The sequence below is a fragment of the Lissotriton helveticus genome, chromosome 12 (genome assembly GCF_964261635.1).
Source record: "Lissotriton helveticus chromosome 12, aLisHel1.1, whole genome shotgun sequence".
In the NCBI taxonomy this organism is placed as follows: Eukaryota; Metazoa; Chordata; class Amphibia; order Caudata; family Salamandridae; genus Lissotriton; species Lissotriton helveticus.
In genome coordinates this window covers 738,815,414-738,835,188 of record NC_136073.1, presented here as the reverse complement: position 1 = coordinate 738,835,188, position 19,775 = coordinate 738,815,414, and the positions used below count along the sequence as shown (strand labels likewise).

Sequence of the window (19,775 nt, the reverse complement as noted above, 5' to 3'; positions counted from 1 at the left end):
CAGGTGCTGGATTATGTTACAATGATACACATCAGGATACCCTGTTCTGGGCAATTTATGATTATTAATTGCTGGCTTAAATGAGCGCATTATCATGGCCCTCAGAAAGGTGCTTTGATTTTTCACCAGGGCAAATGTGCTGGAAGGGCACTAGAGAAAACAAGCCCTGAACCGAGAAACGGTGACGTCCCATTCTGGTGTGGAGTAGTGCATTGATCACAATGAGTCTCTTATTTCCAGGTGTCTTGTAAAAGTGGGTAAAGAGATGCACTGATCTGGCTTCTTGTGGAATAACCAATGAAGGGCACAGAAGGCTGGTTTTCTTGATGCCCTGGTTTTAATGGGCAAATCACTGTGGCAGCATGGTTTGGCACTCCACTGTAACTGGTTGATGGTCATCACATTCCGAGAGTTACTGTTGACCAAGCGAAATAGCTCTGGGGTCTTATCTATGAATGTCCACTAGAGTGGCGGCTGCTGACTTTGAAAGTGATGGAGCATATATGTGAATATAGAGACTTACCTTTAAGTACTCCAAGTCCCGAGGTTAATACTACCACCTCGCACTACCTGCTTGTAAAGATGTAACCTAACCGGGAAAAATAAACCAGAGCTTCCCTGCCATTCTAAGCACTGTTCTTAGGCTACATCTAATACTAAGCAGCATAAGAGTAGTGCTATGAGCGGCTGGGTATGCAAGCACAACACTGCATTGAAAACCGATGGGGCCGTCTTTTCTGACGCATCTTCATGGGTGCCTTTAATGCGGAAGCCTGCACTGGCAATGTCAGGTCGGCCACAGCATAAATACCAGGCAATCTGGCGTGCACAGCTCAGTTTCAGCCTCAGCTGCTCATCCCACACATGTTGCGCTCCGTAGCCTGCCCATAAGGAAATACAATGACGGAGGTACGGTAATACGGGGCTAATTGCATTTGTCAAAAATAGCCTGGGACCATAGTGGCTCACAGCAGCAGGTGGTCAACACCCCTGTGCCCCTAAGATGAAACCGCCGCGGCAACAGTGACTATACTTTTGACCATTCTTTGTTGGTAAATGGCATGTTAAATATTCCATTCTATGGTTTTCCATCTAAGAAATCAAAGTGAAACCCACACCACAGATTCATGATTTATCAAGGATTGACTTCAGAGGATACTCCCGCTCATGGAAATAGACAACATCTGGGAGGTATGTACTCACCCAAACTATGAAGAGTTAATGGGCATTGTACTTATACTGTTTAACTGACTGCAACGCGCATTGACACCCTCCGGTATGCTGCGCTATTGATAGAAAAAGGAAATCAATATTACAAAAGGACACAATAATATATATCCTCCTTTGGAACTAGGCCCCACACACACCCAGCTGGTTGTCATGTTTCATCATAGGGCTTGCTCCTCGTCAGGTCGGCGCTGCAATGCCTGACGGGCTCTTTATCGGAAAGCTTTTGTTCCCAGGCCGTAATGTAAAGTGCAAGTGTAGTGTACATGAGTGTACAGATTGTGTGAATATATCCTCTAATTCTCTCTTCCTGTATCCTAAGGAACTGCATACTCTTTTGATAGAATTGATATGTTCTACCTCGTTGTTGATATATATTTTCTGGGATATGCCACACTTCAGATAAAATATAAATAACCAAACTAATAAGTAAATACATACTCAATAAGGCAAAGAGAATAAGAAGTTGAAGACAAACATGATGGATAATGCATCATCCGCTAGTGCAACACAGAGAGGCAGGCAGCTGGCCAATCAGCGATGATCTCCAACTGCTTCAATTGAAATGATGCAATAAAATTCATGTCAAAAAACCATAAGGCAAATCAGATTGAGTTTGAGGAAGACAAACATGGCAAAAATGTGCTATCACCTATTAGATCGCAAGCTGAGGTGATTGGCCTAGCCAGCCAATCGGCTTTGAGATGCAGAAGACATTTGATGATTAAATAACCTTGCTGAACATAGATGTGTTAATAACTATTAGAAAGAAGGAGAATACCCATGGCTTGAGGTTGACATCCAAAGGTTTGTCACTTTGTAATGCTTTGCCACAGTCCGAGAAGGCCATTGCGCTTCATCTACACATCAGAAACTCTTCAAGACACTGTTGTTTAGGAAAACCTCTAGTTATTAGTGCAGCTTTTGCTCATGGAGCTGTGGCCCTCATTTTAAAAGCCTTCAGGTTCCAAAAAGCATGGGATATAATTCATAACTAAGAATGTGCACCACTAGGCTCCTCGTAAACTGTGGCCTACCATTTCTAAAATTTTGCATCAGCGTTCAGGCTTAGATAGGCCGGCATGCGCATTAATAAGGTACAATGTATTGCACAAGCACTGGGGCAAACATTAGTAAATGTGGTCCCAACAGTGTTTAATAGACTTATCTTAGTAAGTTCTACTTTCGGAATACTGTGGGAGACAGAAAGGTTTCTGGTAGAATTCCCCAATCACAAGTTTCCCTTGTCTATCTTATGTGAGCTCCATAAGAGATCTAACCGCTTGTTTGTCTCTTCGTCTTCCCAAAGAATGACTACAACTTTCATTTTTAACACCAAAGCCTCTTGATTCCCCTGCACCCATAAATTCCCTGAATAGAATTTGAAAACATAGACTGTAAAGACACATTTTGCTGTAGTATGGACCACAAAGTACAGACTGGGTAGGCGATGTTAGCTAATGGATAACGTGCCAACTTCAGACTTCTCTTGCGTGACTTAAGTTGTGTGATTTTGGGAACATAACCAAGTCTCCCTATGTTAAAAAAAAAAAAGTGAAGTGCACCTGTATAATTAAAACCTGATAATCCATACTTTATATGCACAAGATTGTATCTTCCAGTAGCGCCCCTCATAATGTACACCTCTCCGCTTCTCCCTAGCTTGGTTTGGGTTACATAAATACCAATACATACATGCATATAAAAATCTTGATCATACATAAATATCTCCCTGTAAAAATCCCAATCTGCACTTACATTTTCTATCAAGCACTTGCCTCGAAAACTGTTCTAAATGGGGTTGGATTAGTTCTCCCTAGGTTTTCTAACTTATTTGGAAAGAGAATTTAATAGAATTTAAAAATCATGTGCATGTCAACATTTTTACAGGGAGTTATTTATTTACGGTCAAAATTTCTTAGTCATTGTACAGGAGTCTATGTTTTTTCAAAAGTTGCCTTTTATAGAGTATGGCGGATGTGATACTCTATCTCAACCAAACAGAAATCCCATCCACCGTATCACAAGTGCCATAGGCTATAATGCACTTGTAATGTAGTGGACAGGATATCTGCTACAGAGTACTTCATCCACCAAACTTTAAATACGCCCCCATGTTTCCACAGGGAACAATTCCCAAGGGCTCAGTTGCTATCCATTTTCTATAAAGCGGGTGTGTTTATCCTTTATATGAAAATGAAGTTAGTCATATTTGAATCTGGAAACCCTTAAATCGATTCACAATACAAAAAATTGTAATGTAGTGGTTAATAAAAAAAAAATGGTCAGTAATAAAAAAAGAGGAAAATAAAAGCAAATGCAGCGCAAGGCCTGGGACACCTCACCTTTCTCAGAGCACAACCCTGAAACTCACTCTCTCAAAATCCCAAAAAGCGAACTGAAAGGCCTGGAAAACTTGGTGCCTTATTTGGAGTATGAATGGAATTGAAAATCCCTCAATTACTGGTAGAAATTCTAAATACGGAGTAGATTCCACCAGCTGAATTTCCTGTGCTATAGTGATAAAACTGTGGAGGAAATTAACCTGGTGGATTAAAGTGCGTATTTAGAGTTTCCTCTAGAAACTGGAGGATTTCCAGTTCCTTCCAAACTCTGAATTAGGCACTTAAGGCCTGATTTGGAATTTGGCGGATTGGTTACTCCATCACAAACATGATGAATATTCTGGTCACCCTATTACAAGGGGTAATCGAAATTCGCGTAATCTGTTTTCACGTTATTATACAATTTTTCAGGAAAATTACGTGTAATAAGGCAAAATGCTAATCTGTCTTTTAACACTATATTTTAGCGTGAAATGTTCACAGACATTTTGGCACAGGGACGCATTTTGTGGTTAAAAACTAGCGCATAAAATAGAAGCAGTGCGAGCCGTTCTTCTTTCCGACGGTTTCCGCTATTCTCGTGCTCTTGTTGTAACATTTTCCAAAGAATAGCAAATTATTGCAAGGTATGGCATAATGACCTGATTTTGGGAACTCCATATAGCAAACATAACGGACCCCCCCCCCCCAAATTTTGCAAATTGTGCCCGGGGTAATTTTTGTTTCACCCAAGCTTACTTAATTAAGTGCATAACATCATATGGCACTTGAAATACGTCAGATGGGATGTCTATCACGTTGTGACGGAGTAACTCAAAACTCTAAATCAGGCTCTTAGTTTCCCTGGAGTCCAGCTGTATAGCACAGAAGGCTAATAAGCAGCGAAGTGACTCATTTTGGGGGGTGCGCCTGACCAAAAGCCCAATTCACGTCAATATCCATTGAAATGATTTTTGGGGAAAAGCTGCCATCTGGTGGCCATATATGATATTGCTTATTAATCTGACAATCAAAAGTTACCACTATTTCAGAAGAGCACGTGGAGCAGGGTATCCAAGCAACTGTTTTGCAGCAGTGAAATTAAGAACGCAACCGGAAGTGAGATGAAAGAATGTCTCATCGATGGTTGGTTTAGAGTGTGTGAAGAGACAAAGGAACAAGATACAGCCAGTACCAGCAGAGCTGAGACTGTTGGAGCTTGGCCGGCCTCAAAGTAGTAATGGGAATGAACACATGGATCAGACATATTCCAGAGGGCTTCTCATGGAACAACAGCAATAAATAAAAGGTCAGTTATATGGCGCACACCACAAACTGAGTTACCTGCCAAGAATTTAGACGTTTAGTAAAAACTTGACTATTCGATCAATCTTTTTAAGTCTCCGCCTCATTTGCTCTCGCATCTCAACAGCGGCACGAGACTCTATGCAGGGTGCACGTTGCTCTCAATAAATGGCCATATAGGATACAATAGAACTAAATGTTGCGCGGTGGCGCCTTGACGCTTCAGTAGTATGTAGTAAGCTTTAAGGAAGCAGGACTGGTTTTGAATAGGATCCCACCCTATTTCCATCGACATCCCCTAAACTGGGCCTTTCTGCTCCCACATTATTTAACTAGGACATCAGAATGGTCCCTGCCTTCCAGTTTAGTGCAATGCAAAAAAGGTTACTTGGTCTTCACCACTCCTTCCTTCAGGAAGGACCTCTCCGAAGAGGGGGATTCACACACACACAAAATAACTTAAAACTGTTGGGGGTGTGTAGAGACAGAGATGGCAGAGGAGGGTGGGATGGGAGCGGCTGTGGACCAAAACAAAAGACATTTCACAGTGTCTACAAATCTATTTTCCCTCCACCCGCAAGCCGGTTTTCACTGGAGCACCTGGCCCCGGGTTTCTGGCAGCTTGAGAGCCAGCGAGCTGCCCACCGCCAGGGCCACCGACGCCAGCAGGATGGGGACGGCTTTGGTCACCCCCACGAAGGACGTGAAGATACTGATGCCCAGGACAGCGGCAAGTTTGCAGAGAGCATTGAGGAATCCAAAGGCTGTTGTCCTGTTAAAAAGGAAAAACAAGAAATATAGTTATTAAAGAAGCCCTGCAAATCCAGCAAAGTAGCTTTCCAGGCTCGCAGAGAGGTAAATATATCTGCTCCAAAGCATAATAATGTGACCGTGTTATTGATAGAAATACATGGGGGGAGTGGAAACTAATTGATAATTTTAAATAATGCGAGGGAAAAAAGAACAAAAACAGAAATAGATATCAAACCAGAACCACTTTCTTCTAGAAATGGCGCTTGAATTTGAAGTCTCACTTTTTTTCAAGAGAAAATCCATTGATCCCCTCACCTGACCTCAATGGACTCATTAATTGGAGGAATTTAGGGGCATATTAGCAAGAACCTCGTTAAAATTATCGCCGTTTTAGCGGCAGGAAACTGCCACTAAAACAGTGATAATGGGCTTGCTACTATGCGTTATAGAATTCCAATAGAAGCCCGGTTAGATGGGCAGGACATTTTCCTGCCGCTAAAACGGCGATAATTTTAACGAGGTTCTTGCTAATATGCCCCTAAATTCCTCCACAGTGCAGGACATCTAACCTGGGCTTCTATTGTTATTCTATAATGCATATTAGCAAGCCCATAATCGCCGTTTTAGCTGCAGTTTCCTGCCGCTAAAACGGCGATAATTTTAATGAGGTTCTAGCTAATATGCCCCATGGGGACTTTTAACATCCAGCGATATCCTATTTTTCTTTTTTTCATCTTATCAGAGGTACCCTGATTACAGGTACTCATGACTGTTTTGCATTTTGATTATCCTATGGGATGCCTCCTAATGATATCAAGAGCTCCCGAGGATGGTAGAGCACATCCTGGCAAAACATTTTTCTAGGATGTACATAAGACTCTGTGATGAAGCATGACACAAACTGTTGGTGTGTTTTTTTTATATTTATGAAAAAAATACACTTTTTAGGCTATTGACTTTGAACATTTAATAAACCACTGAACATTTAATAAACCATTGTTTGGGTTCACTCAACTTGTAATGTTTTTGCTATGGGGAGGATGTATTAGCGAACCTTCTGCGTCTTTCTTCTCTCTACCCATAGGGTGTTAGGAGACGCTTCCCTATTCTCTGAAGACCTCAAATGAGTATCATTGCTGAACCTGCAGGCAATAACTATTGTTAATTATGAACCCTGCAATTATAGGCCCAAGTTTCATATGATGGCGCATAAAACTCACTCTTGCTCCCTTGTGGTGCACTGTCAAATGTATGTAAGAATACCATATATGGAAAAATTATCTGATATTGATATTGTAATCTAAATATTGTTTACAAAAATATTGTTGCTTTGGGTGTAGACTTTCTATTTATACCTCCACTTTTGGCAAAAACATTTGACTATGATATTTAGGATACAATACTTCTATCAGACAATATTCTGACAACTGTATTCTGGTGCCAAACCCCATGGACTTGACCACAGATGTGTGTTGGTAAAGGCAGCCAGCTTGGCATAAATTGTGAAAAATCGCACCAACATCGCCTCTCTTTGGGCACATAATGAATGAGTGCAGATCTACCTGCAGAGATTGTTATGTTAATTTGAAAAATGCATTTATCCTGTTTTATTGCACCAATTATCACTGATTTCGAAGTATTTGCATATTTAACCTGTCTTGCAGGATGATGGATCCCAGTTTCTTTGTGTCCTGCCCCTTTCTTGCTTCGACGTTGACCCTCACTACATACTGTCCCCTTGTACCTTTCCATTGGTCCCCTTGGGAGTTGTGTCACTGCAGGGTAACCTGTTTCACCTCGCCTTGCAGGGTGTCTAGGTTCAGGGTAATTTTTAAGGGCTTCTTCCTGTGGTCTCTTCCTTCTTTTGGGCTGCTGGGGCCAGATGAGGCCTATGGAATGGCCAGAAACCATTCCCTGTTTCACTTTTTTCTATCATTCTATGACCCTCTGCCCTCTCCATCTATTCTCGTTCAGTCAACTCGATGCATTCCTACCACAGTATCACTGATTGGATTCTCTCTATTCATGCTGCATGATTCCACCCTCACTGCGGGAAGCACGTCTCCTGGGTGGACCTCATGGGAAAAATCCATTACAACGCAGTCATTACGTCGCATTGCTATTACAGCGCAACTGTTACAACGCAACTGCCTTTACATCGCATGCCATTACAATGGATGTCATTACAACGCATGTCACTGCAACGCAAGCCATTATAATACATACCATTACAACGCTTTAGGTAAGTAATGGAGATTTTTTTGTTTTAGGGTGGGTATGGGTTTTGGGGTTTTTCTTCGGATCAACTAAAACTTCTGTCAGAGGACTCTACAACAAACAGGTCAAGAAAGCTAAGGTTGGCTACTTCAGATTACAACTAGATCAAGCAGAAAATCGCCCCAAGAAACTCTTCGAACTGGTCAAACAGCAATCTGTTTCCACGCCAATCCTCTCTGATTCGAATGGTAACCCTCCCTCCTGCGATGAATTTGCCACTTTCTTCATGGAGAAATCTCGACTCATCTCCACCGACCTCATCTCTAAGAAGGCCCTTTTGCCCCCTTCCTTAACTGCCTCGCTCCCCGACCTGCCTGAAAAGTGTATCCCGACCATCGCTGGCGCTAAGAACAATGCTTCATGGGGCTCCTTCTCCTCTTTTAGTGAAAAAGACATTGAAAATATTCTCAAGACTATCAACCCATCTAACCACTTCGGTGACCCGGAGCCTCCGGCCATCTTCAAAGAGATCAAGAGCGCTCTCATCCCTACCTGGACCAAGATTGTAAATGCCTCCTGATCTCAAGGCTTGATCCCCGATTGCCTAAAAGCAGCTCAGATTTCACCTATTCTAAAAAAACTCAATGCCGACAAATCGGATCTCAATAACTTCCGTCCCATCTCCAACATTTCCACCCTAGCGAAACTTCGCGAAAAATGTGTCCAATCCCAGCTCTGTGGTCTTATTGAGAATTACCAACTCTTAGACCATCATCAATCTGGTTTCAGGAGGGGTCACAACACTAAATCGACCCTCATACACATTTTTGATGACATCCTGAAAATGCTTGACAAAAACGAATCCTGCCTCTTGATCCTCCTTGACCTCTCATCTGCTTTCAATACGGTCTCGCATGACATTCTCCTATCCATCCTACAAAACAGAATGGGTTTCTCGGATCTGGTGCTCCGCTGGTTCTCATCCTTCCTTCTCCACAGATCTCACAGATTCAAGTCAAATCACTCTCTCTCTCAGCCCTCCCCAGAACTCATGGGAGTCCCCCAAGGATCCGCCCGCTCTCCTATCCTCTTTAATCTTTTCTTGGAACCTCTTACTAACCTACTTAACTCTATGAATATTCTCTTCCACATGTATGCAGACGACACGCAACTCTATCGGAAAATTTCATCCCCGGACAACATCATCTCAGTAAATTCTATCCTCACTTCAACCCAAAATTGGTTAACAGAGAATCATCTCCTGCTCAACGCTTCTAAAATGGAATTCTTGCTCATCTCTCCGCCGAACCACACCCCCAAGATCGATCTCTGGTTACCTCACCTCATGACTCTCAACTGCACTCTGAACATCATAGATTCAGCCAAATCGCTTGGAGTCACAGTGGACAAGCACCTGAGTATGAAGGCTCATCACAGCAATGTTTGTAAGGGAGCAAACCACCTGATGAGGACACTCAGAATGATCAAACCCTTCTTGCCTCAAAAGGATTTCAAGCAGGGGGTACAAGCACTTGTCTTATCAAGGTTAGACTATGGCAGTGCAACTCTCTGTGGCCTTCCTAAATACGCCTTGGCTCCACTTAGGGCCTCACTGAACTCTGCAGCAAGATTGATTACAGGTTCCAAATGAAACAAGCACATCTCCCCAGTCCTGAAATATCTCAACTGGCAACCCTTTGAAGCACGAATCAAGCTAAAGATTGCGATCCTGACACACAAAGCCCTGCACTTCAATACTCCCACTTATCTAGCGCAAAAACTTGAATTATCCTGTAGGGAGAGGGCTTCCAGAAGTGCCTCTACTCTCCTCCTGAAACCTATCATCCTTAGCAAAAAGAGAACTTGTCACCGAGCCTTCTCTGGTGCTGCCCCTAAAATATGGAACGTTCTTCCTCCGGATGTACGCAGACTCGCCTCGACGACGGCTTTCAAACTGGAAGCTAAGAGATTCTTAATGAGCAAATTCCTACAATAAGCGGTTGTAACAGTCATAAGGCGGCTATCTCTTGGTTCCTAGCTCCATAGCACAACTAACAGTTACAGTCCATATCGTCTGCTTAATGTTGGACCCTCTATGTGTACCATTGTTCACTGTTTATCATTTTGGTTTTTGTTTTCCTCACAATTCAAGTGTATATTTAATTTTGTCCTCTCCACCAACTTATTGTAAATCGCTCTGATATCCTTTGGGATCTTGTTCGCGCTATATAAAACTTTATAAATAAATAAAATAAATATATAATAGTAATTTTTACCCCTACACTATCCAAAACGTTCCCTACTGTTGCACTCACTGGATTGGGAATAGTAATTTTTATCCCTACACTATCCAACACTTACCCTACTGTTGCACTCACTGGAGTGGGAATAGTCATTTTTACCCCTACACTACCCAACACTTACCCTACTGTTGCCCTAAAAGTATTATGCGTTGTAATGGTATGTGTTGTAATGGTAGTGTTTTAAAAATGTGGTTTAATGGCATGTGTTGTAATATCATGTGATGTAATGGCAGTTGTGATGTAAAAACCGCGTTGTAAAAGCACGCGTTGTAATTGTTTGCGTTATTACGCCATAAATTCGGACCTCATAGCCCGTGTATTAAAGCTGGTATGAGCAATGTCCATTTCTATGATATGCTCCCTTCTGCTTCTGAAAGGACTTCTCAGAGCTTACAATGGAGTTGTTTGTATTATAGTTGCTCCTCTTGTCTTCCTGAACTGGCCCCTATACTGTTCTTTGGTTGATTAACCGTGAAACCAGGGGTTGGCCTATTGTTGTTCCTGGATGGACTCATTGTAGTATTTTCCAGTATACCTCACAATCAACCAGGGTCTGCATTTCTGATCCTCGACAAACTCCACATAGTATTCTCCGGCTGCCTAACTATGTCTTAAAATTGAAGTAATATTGCTAGGGTCCATATCACTGCAACTCTATATTATATTCATATATCTGTCACTGAAAGAAACATGTGTTTGTCGAATAGTGGTAGTTTCCAGTACTAATCTATTTCTAATACCCCAAGGCACATGTGCATCATACGAGGGGGTTTGAGGGGCCTGTTACTTTGTATCTGTACACCTTCTAGCCAGAAGTTATTTGCTTTCAGAATGAAACACATAGATCTGACAGTGTCAGCAGCCTCTGCTAAAGAAAGATGGGGATGCACTGTGGGCCAGGGAGGAGCAGTTTTCCCTTGCCCATTCTATTTTTGGATCTAGGGGTAAAAACATAGTTATTGCCCTTACATGCTGGGCAACAATGGCTGCACATTATTCGTCCACCAGCTTCATGCACTGCACTTGCAGCTCAGGCCTATTACTGCAGCAGCAGATAAATAAAAGTTCTAAAGCAGTTTTTTACATAGATAAGAGCAATGGCACTTAATTATGTCACCTTTGACAGAATAGAAAATGTATATATGTATATATTAATTTAGGAAAACATCACTTACAACGAAACTTTTACAACGCACTATCATTACAACGCGGTCATTACAACGCAAACCATTACAACGCATTGCGCTGGGGGGCGCTCTAGGATAGGGAATAAGTTAATTTACTATCTAATAACCTTCCCTAGTGTCCACGGGGACTGGAGTTGGAATAGTAAATTAAACTATTCCCTATCCAGCACCCCAAAGCGCTATGCGTTGTAATGGTATGCGATGTAAAAACCGCGTTGTAAAGGCAGGCGTTGTAATAGCCTGCGTTGTAACGTCATACATCCATTAATTTATTTTTATAGCAACATAGCCAGGGAGAAACATGGAGCTTTGTATATTATGTGGAATGTTGTTTAAACAAATGTCCAACTGTGGAAGTGCAACGTTTGCTTTTTATTTTAAAGAAGGAGACTGCCAATGAATTATGGAGTACATACTTTATAATAAAAGGGTTCTAGCCAACCTAGAGGAGAGGTTCCCAATCTTCCCCTTCAGAAACTAACATGTTAAAAGCATTATGTCCATTTGGAGTACTTTAAAAAGCTGTAAGGTGGGTGGTCCAATATTTCACATCAGTGAAATATAACAAAATTATGATGCTCTGACACTTTCCTTTTTAAAATAGGTGTGTGTGATAATATCACCTACTGGGCCATAAATTCAATCTTCTTATTTATTATAGCTGCAATCTGGGGCCATATTTAGACTGTGGTGTATTGTGGTCCATTCTGCAAAGGCAGTGGAAAGGTGTACTCTGGTTGGTTGCAGCACGCCACATTTGGAAATGTGCCTGCCTGGCATAGATCACAGGGCCTTCAGAGGAGCAGCTAATACGGGAGCTCCACTGACAGCGCTGTTGTTTTCTGCGCAGTTGTGAACTCTACTTTCGACTATTTTGCCCGCTATGAAAATCTTTGATCTATCTATCCAGATGACTTACCTGTGATTGTCACCCACTTCACCATCACCATTAGAGAAGGGATCTGACAACTCAAGTGTTACAAGAAGATCACTATTTATTTATTTGAAACGTTTTATATAGTGCTGGATAGACCCGGCGGTATCGGAGCACTTTACATGAGGAAGAACATTGTTTCAGAACATAGTTACACAGTTATATCAGTTGCTGGAGCAATATTTACATGAGTTGCATAAGCATAGCAGAGGCATAAGGATAAACAAAGCAGGCGGGGAGAGAAATTCAGGGGAGAGAGGAAAGGCATAGGGGAGGTAGACAAAGAATGAAAGAGGGAAGACATGGGGGAGGTGGGTAGTGGTTGGAGTCAAGGTTTAATCTTGGAATATGTACCTAACTTAGAAAAGCCTGGCCTGCGGCCGTCTCTATGCAACAGTAAACAAGACTCCACTACCCACCCCAGCCATTACGGTCTGCTACCATCACAGCGGGGTATCCGCACTTATGTCATGTTGAAATAGGTGCCAGAAGATGCGCTGTCTAAACCTTCTTTTTAAGGTCTGCTTTTACCCAATACCGTTTGATTCCACTAAATCCATACGTATAATATGCGTACTTATAGGGATTTCAGCCATCCCTCTTCATTCATTGGTCTTTTATTGTGCCACTCACATTTTTCTTCCTCCCACTTGAACATACAGAAGGTGTCCTGAGTCAGAATACTTCAGGCATTGGGAAACTGCACTACGATTAAAGAAATTCAGCTCTTTTACAAGTAGTTCCTTTATGTGCTAGAAGCTACTATGAAAACATTGCCTTTTGAGACCCAAAATATGTTTGCATTCATCCAATTATATTGTTCCTTTGACAATGAGCCAGGCAGCTCTTAAATAATAAAGTTTTTAAAAGGCCATGACAAAACAAAACAACCACTGAAAAAGCCAAAAGAATGGTGGCCAATGCCAGACCTATTGACTTTGCTAATGCTTATCATTGTAGCAAATACCGTGGATTTCCTTTCTTTCATTGCTTTAAAAACTATTTTGAAAAATCCACTTCTTCCTCCACAACATCTGCGGTCGACTGCCTTCGGGTCTGGGTCTGGCCCTCAGGAAGCTATGAGCGGATACCCAAGAAGAACCCTCTCCACAGGTATCTACAAACCCGTCTGAGACCCTCATCTTCAATCCCATTAATCAGCAAATGGGTATTTCGAGTCCTCTCTCCACATCCATTCTCATTGTTTTCCCGCGGGCTGCCATACTGAAATCCCCTAAGACAAATCATATCACAATTTGAGCTACACAAATAAGTGGATAAATACAGAAACACTGTAGTAAATTGAGGTTTCTCAACAGGTTAGCATGGCAGATGAAAGAGGGTCAATGTACCCTGGAATCAATAATCATCATAAAAGGGCTGTAAGGTAAGTGTTCATGAGACTCTCTCCTTCACTATCCTGCCTGTGGGGCACCTGATGTGGTAAGCCACACTGATCTGCACCAATGAACTTGGCAGGCATTTGTAATGATGTAGCAAGACAGCCTGCTCTTCTCACTTGAGGCTGTGTGTGGTATGTTAACAGCTATTGGTTTAGACTTGAAGTTCTTGACATTTTGTCTCCATTTTACACGGCTGACAAAGTTACATAGCAGTTCCTTATTTGTGAAAAACAAAGACCTTAGTATCTAGGACCCACAAACCTGCCTGCTTTATAGTGTGTCCATTCATTCTTGTACTTCTTAGCATGCTTCTACACTGAGTTGAGTGAAAGGATGTACCTTTTATCTGAAGGGTAGAGCTCCACGGTCAGCACATCGAGAGCGTTCCACGAGGCGATGCTGACCCCCCCAAACAGGCAGAGCAGGGCAATCATGGCCGACTCGCTGTTCCCAAAAGACAGGAAGAAGCAGCTGATGCAGGACATGACACTGGAACCAGCTGTGACAGGGAGAACCATAGGAAAACAAGAGAAATATTAGCACATGACAACTAGAGATGCCATCTTAGATCAGAATAAGGAATCCTTACCTTAAGGCTAGACTATCTAAGACCTTTTCAGGGCAAGGGTTTTATGTTTGGGCGCCAGCCTACATTATCAGTTGGCTGCATTATTAATTTCTGATGCCATTCTGGATCAATCATTACCAGACAGGCTTTCTAACATATTGCACCACCAAAGATCAGAACTATATACAAGGTTTAAACTGAAGTGTTTAAACACCACACCAATTTAAATGAAGATAGGGAAAGTACATCTGAGAATTCCAATTCTTCCCAGGAGCATTTCTGAAAATGTAAAATGGATAATGTGTATTTTATTTTGCTGAGTGGTATAAACTGATATTCATGGGGTGACAGCACTAGCTGTCTGGATATAACGATTTCAAGATTATTGTGACAACCTTGACCGTACAATGACAAAAACAATAGCAAGGCCAAAGCCAATAAGTCTGGCTTTAAGCTAACGTGAAGGGTTACAAGTAAATAGCACGGGAATAGATATGTATTTCAGTGGAAGCAAAGCACTGTAGAATACAATTGGTGTAGGTAAAAAGGTCAGGTAACAGTTGCACTGTCAAGCCAGTCCTAAAAGTCCATGTGGGTAATGTCTGCCCTCCTCCAATGTTGGCTGCTTCCAGAGAAAAACAACACAAATTATCTAGTTATCTAAGACACTTTACTAGCATCCTAATGTTGTGTGTGTACCTCTATAAGGTCAAGCCCAGGCTGTTGGATAAGTAAACAAAATGAGGGCAAGCACTTGTATGTGAAAGCACACAACTTCTGCCCAATCAAAACATGTACTCCTGGCTCCCAACATGTGGGCGGAGCCAAAGCCCTCTCTAGTGGTACTCACTTAACTGTCTGAGGACAGCTGCACTGTCAAGCCAGACCATAAGAAGGACAGAAGCATATTTGGAAATCTCAGGGGTGCATGAACTGGTTATACTAAGCACTTGTACTACATACAGGCAAATGTCGGAGATTACATACATTTTTTGAATTTGAAGGCCATTTGTATGTCTGCTGATAGAATGTAGAAGCAATTAGATTAACTTAGATGTTTCTTCACAACACTACTCAATCCAGAGGGTTGTGACAATCAGTGACAAATGAACTGCAGCCTTATGTCTACAAGATATCAGTAGGGCTCTTATAGAGTAAGCACAAATGATTTCCGGGTCAGCATTGTCAGACATGTTGGTCGCAACCCGACTCTTCCCTTCCTGTGCTTCCGGTATAATATTCTGCTTTCACTGTTGGCTGTGGAGACTATCTACTCGATGGGTCATGTATAGAAGGTGCATGAGAGATCAATAATTCCCTCTCATGTTCAATATGTGCTCTGAGCTGTGGCCATCAGTGTAAGAGCTCTTCGGATCAGTGTGTCTGTCCGGTAGTAGTGTCTCGACAACTGTTTCGAGTGACTAGAGTAGTGGCTAAGGCTGGCCCCAGAGAAGGTCTTTTGAAGCAGGTGTAAGGCAGCTGGGATTTTTGATCGATTGTGACAGTGAACTGGGGGGCAAAGGAACAATGCAGCCCCCATATCTGCCCTTATATGTCATTCTCGTCATACTCGCTTTTCTTATATGATGCTCATTGATTTGCGACGGACCCTGTGTTCTCATCTGAAGGTGATCAGCATCTGAACACAGCCTTTATCCGTGCTTTACGTGGCAAAGCTCAGTGTTATTCTAAGGCACGCAGAGGATCACCTGCCCTGCGTGATCCTCAATGCACCTTCATTTACTGATGCTGCCGCAAACTATTTCCCTAGAACCACTGGCTCTGCATTCACTGTTACATTTTTTGGACTGGAATTCAGTTCTGTCCATGACTGATACACATAGGCATGATGGAGCAGGTCTACGGGTAGCCAACTAGTTTTGCTTCTAAGCACTGATGAGAACCTTGGGACAAATACGCCAACTGTTACCAATATGAGCGAATCTTTACAGTCTGTGTTTTCAAGCCCATAGGATATTATTCTTGAGGTCCCCTGTGCCTTCATTCAGCCTAGGTTTTCATTGCTGAGCAATACATGCATATTTCACTTCCACTACATAACTACTCCACTGCGCAATCACTGCATTTACATATGTGTTTACAATGTAAAATATCAGCTGCATCCTTAGAAACAGGGCTCGGGTCGGGGTACCATGCGGTGGACGGCGTCCCCCCACTTATTTCACTGGGAGCTCGATAACTTTAAACTGCAACTGGTTACATGCCACCTTTCGTGACGTCCCTTCCTGTCGTGACGTCAGCGTCCCCCACTTCTTTTTTTAGGACTTTTGCCCTGATTAGAAATACAGGACATTTGTGTCACTGTTGCTTTTCATAAGAAATTAATCAATATTGTTCAGGGTTGAATTACATTGAATTCTTCAGCAGGTAGAAGCTTTAGACACCATTGTACAGTGAATCCTCAGGGACTACTGTTCTTGAGTATGCTCCAAACCCATGTTCCTGTTGGTATGATAGACAGTCCTGTTTTTGCGTCCTACAGTGCCCATGTAGAGTTGCTATCGGCTCTCATACAATGACGCTCAGGGACCAAATGTAAACGTTTTCTGCGTAGGTACCTGCACACTGGCCTTCATATACAATGGACTCATGAAGTGAGATGCATGCCATGCCCACACCCCCCACAGATAAAATATCCACCCCTGGGGTGCAGAAACAGCCTTGCCATACCTAACATCCTCAGCCGCCCGATTTTGTCCATGAGGAGGGCAGACACGATGTTACCCGGAAGGACAGCCAATGTGCCCAGGAAGCTGACAAAGTAGATCATGTAGGCATTGTTGTCATCGCTAAAGTCGAGCTGGCATCCCTCCTTGCTGTGTAAGAAGGAGCTGTTGACTATCCTGCTGTCGATGAACTTGTAGTCGAAGAGATCTAACAAGAGGGAGAAGAAAATCAGATGAGTAGAGGGGAGCATAGACATTACCGACCTACTTCATCCCTGAAAGAGCTGTGGAAAAGAAAGTAATATGCCGAAGTCCAGAATGGGACTACATTTCTGCACAGCTTGCCAGCACATTTATAAATTTCCCTTTGGGCTGATCCACTGAGCCCCGGAGGGGCGCGATTCTTTCACAGTGTGATTCTTTCTTTCTCTTTTGACCTCGACTGGCAGCTCTACCAACCTGCTCAACATCGCCAACCTAAACTCACCCTCCACTCTTCCTAATCCCTCGCTAACACCATTCTGCAAACTCTAAGTTAGCACTGTCTTCATCCACCCTATTTCTTCCAAACTCTATGAAGAGTCCTCAGCATTGCGGAAACCATGTTCAAATACCCAGGCAGACCTACCAGCTTTACAGACATTGAATTGGCAAGTTCACACTAAGACAGCCTCCTATAAGATAATTGTTGTAAAGTTAAGATGCATTCCATACTTCTTACCCTGTACTTGCCATTTCCTTTTACACTACCAGGTGTCGGCTTCAGTCGACAATTCTGCACCCCTTTACTAGTGCCAACGCACTCTTTGTGACTGCTCCCCTTTTCGTTACCTCCAGGTACTGAAACTCTCGAATTCCCATCTCAGTACACCATCCCCCACCTAAGATCTCAATCAGGCTTAATCAACAAGTAGCTCGGGAGCACCCAGTAGCTTTCTAGCTACCTATGAGTAGATACTCCATGTGCAGCTAAAACTAGCAAATTAAAAGATTTTGTTTAGTTGAATTAGGTTGGGTTCCAAAATTGGAAGGGTGTGTTTAAACATAAAATGTCTCTAGTTTTAGAAACGATAAGCTGATTTTGCAGAAAAATATATTTGAGGCTGATAACTAAATGATATTTTATGCTGGGTCAAGGAGCATTATTACTGATAATCTTTCTTAGGTGCTTGGGGACTTTGTGAATATATCACTGCTATGACATTTAGAGGCATTCAAATTTGAGTTTGATAAGGCTTTATTTATTTTTTTACGTTATTGCTGGTGGCCTTGTCTGATACACAAAGCTGGTCACTTCTAGTATTCCTGAATGTAATGGCTACTTGTATGAAGTGGTTACTATCTCTTTAGCTATACTGATAATTTTGTGTTAGTTGCTCAGGATGACTTTGGAGCATAAGTAGTTCTTATTATAGAAAAGGTTGAATATCCTTGCTCTAGAGTCATTAACACCTTCAAAATAATATTCAAACAGCACTCCATACACCTTGAAATATTTGTTCATGACTGTCCCAGAGGGCCACCAATACATACTTACTATACTTTAGCTTTATAATTAAGCCTCCCAGTCTGTCCCTGGCTCTATTGAATTTTAATACCTGAATAATACAGAAATTAAGTCTTCTGAGTGTCTCTCCATGCAGTCACTCATCACCCCCAGGTCAATAACTACGTATATTGGTTTGAAAGAAGTTATAAGCGGTCCAAATGTTCTACTACCACAATGCTTATGTTTTCAGGTGGTCCTATAATTTTATTCTTTATAGCTATTCAGAACACTAACATCCATCCCTCAGACATTGAAATGTTGAGCGTTCATTCATCAGATAAATAAATGTGGAAACTACATTTTTACTGATTCATGTCTTCACAGGCCAAAATCATAAAAAATGTATAAATACCAAGAACCAAGAAAATGATGATAAAATATATGGATAAACAGAGTAAAATGTCAAACATCATATTTGTAATATAGACTGTAAATGCTATGCCTTCTAGTAATGTCTTGTCTTCTCTGTTGGGAAAATTGTATTAAACAAGAAATCCAGTAATGCCTCGTTCTCCACCGGTTTACCTCAAATACTGTCCTTGTAATTATCTGAGATCCATGTTCCTATTGTGGAGCTGCATTTAATGCATGTGCAGCTTTTTGTTTGAGATGCTCATTGATTAATCCCAAAGGGCAAGGCCGTAAGAGGCCGGCTCACCTGTGTTGAAGAAGACGGTGGAGAGAAAGGTGCAGTTCTTGAAGAACGTGTTGCTGGAGGTGATGTCCTCGAAGTAGCAGGCATCAAACAGGGTATCCTCAAAGGTCACAGACTTCATCTTGAGGCCGATGAACCTGCAGGTACAAACAAAAGTCACTTGCTGCCCATCGGACCTATGGAGCGTCATCGCAAAGATGAAATGTCCTCTTGATCTGCTATTCGGTCAACTGGCAATTGATCGGGACCACGTTCCAAACCATTGTTTTTGCTCTCCACTGAAACTTCAGACAGAGACCAGCCATATGATACAACACAAGCCTGGAGCACAACATAGAAACTAGTTCCAAAAGTTATCACTTTCTGTAATCAGAAATTGTATTCGAAGTACTAATTTATTTAACACTAAGAAATTATCACATGCGTATATAAAATACAAAGCAAATATCATTTTTGAGGGTATAACCATGGACATGTCCAATGCATTCTACATAACTGGAATGCAGACGTTAACAATGTATGGATCAGTTCGAACACAGGCTTAACAATATGATGTTTTGATCTAAACACAGCCAACACATCCTCAGGGCTATTGATGTATGTTCAAGAACCGCTCCAGGGAAGACATGGCTTGGCAGTTCAGTCTGGACTGTTCCCATGAGG

The 19,775-nt window shown here is 42.1% G+C and overlaps 1 protein-coding gene across 3 annotated transcripts in view; it reads right to left on the bottom strand.

Annotated features, from left to right (window-relative positions):
• Nucleotides 1–3,098: 3,098 nt before the first annotated feature.
• Nucleotides 3,099–19,775, bottom strand: part of SV2A (synaptic vesicle glycoprotein 2A) — a 349,950-nt gene continuing 333,273 nt past the window's right edge. For all 3 annotated transcript variants that reach the window (XM_078670410.1, XM_078670409.1, XM_078670408.1), the window contains exons 10-13: nt 19,116–19,249; nt 16,913–17,116; nt 13,993–14,152; nt 3,099–5,628 (exon numbers count right to left, since the gene is read on the bottom strand). In XM_078670410.1, coding sequence (XP_078526536.1) covers nt 5,445–5,628; nt 13,993–14,152; nt 16,913–17,116; nt 19,116–19,249 — 682 coding nt within the window. In that variant the 3' untranslated portion in view covers nt 3,099–5,444. The remainder of the gene's footprint in view (nt 5,629–13,992; nt 14,153–16,912; nt 17,117–19,115; nt 19,250–19,775) is intronic.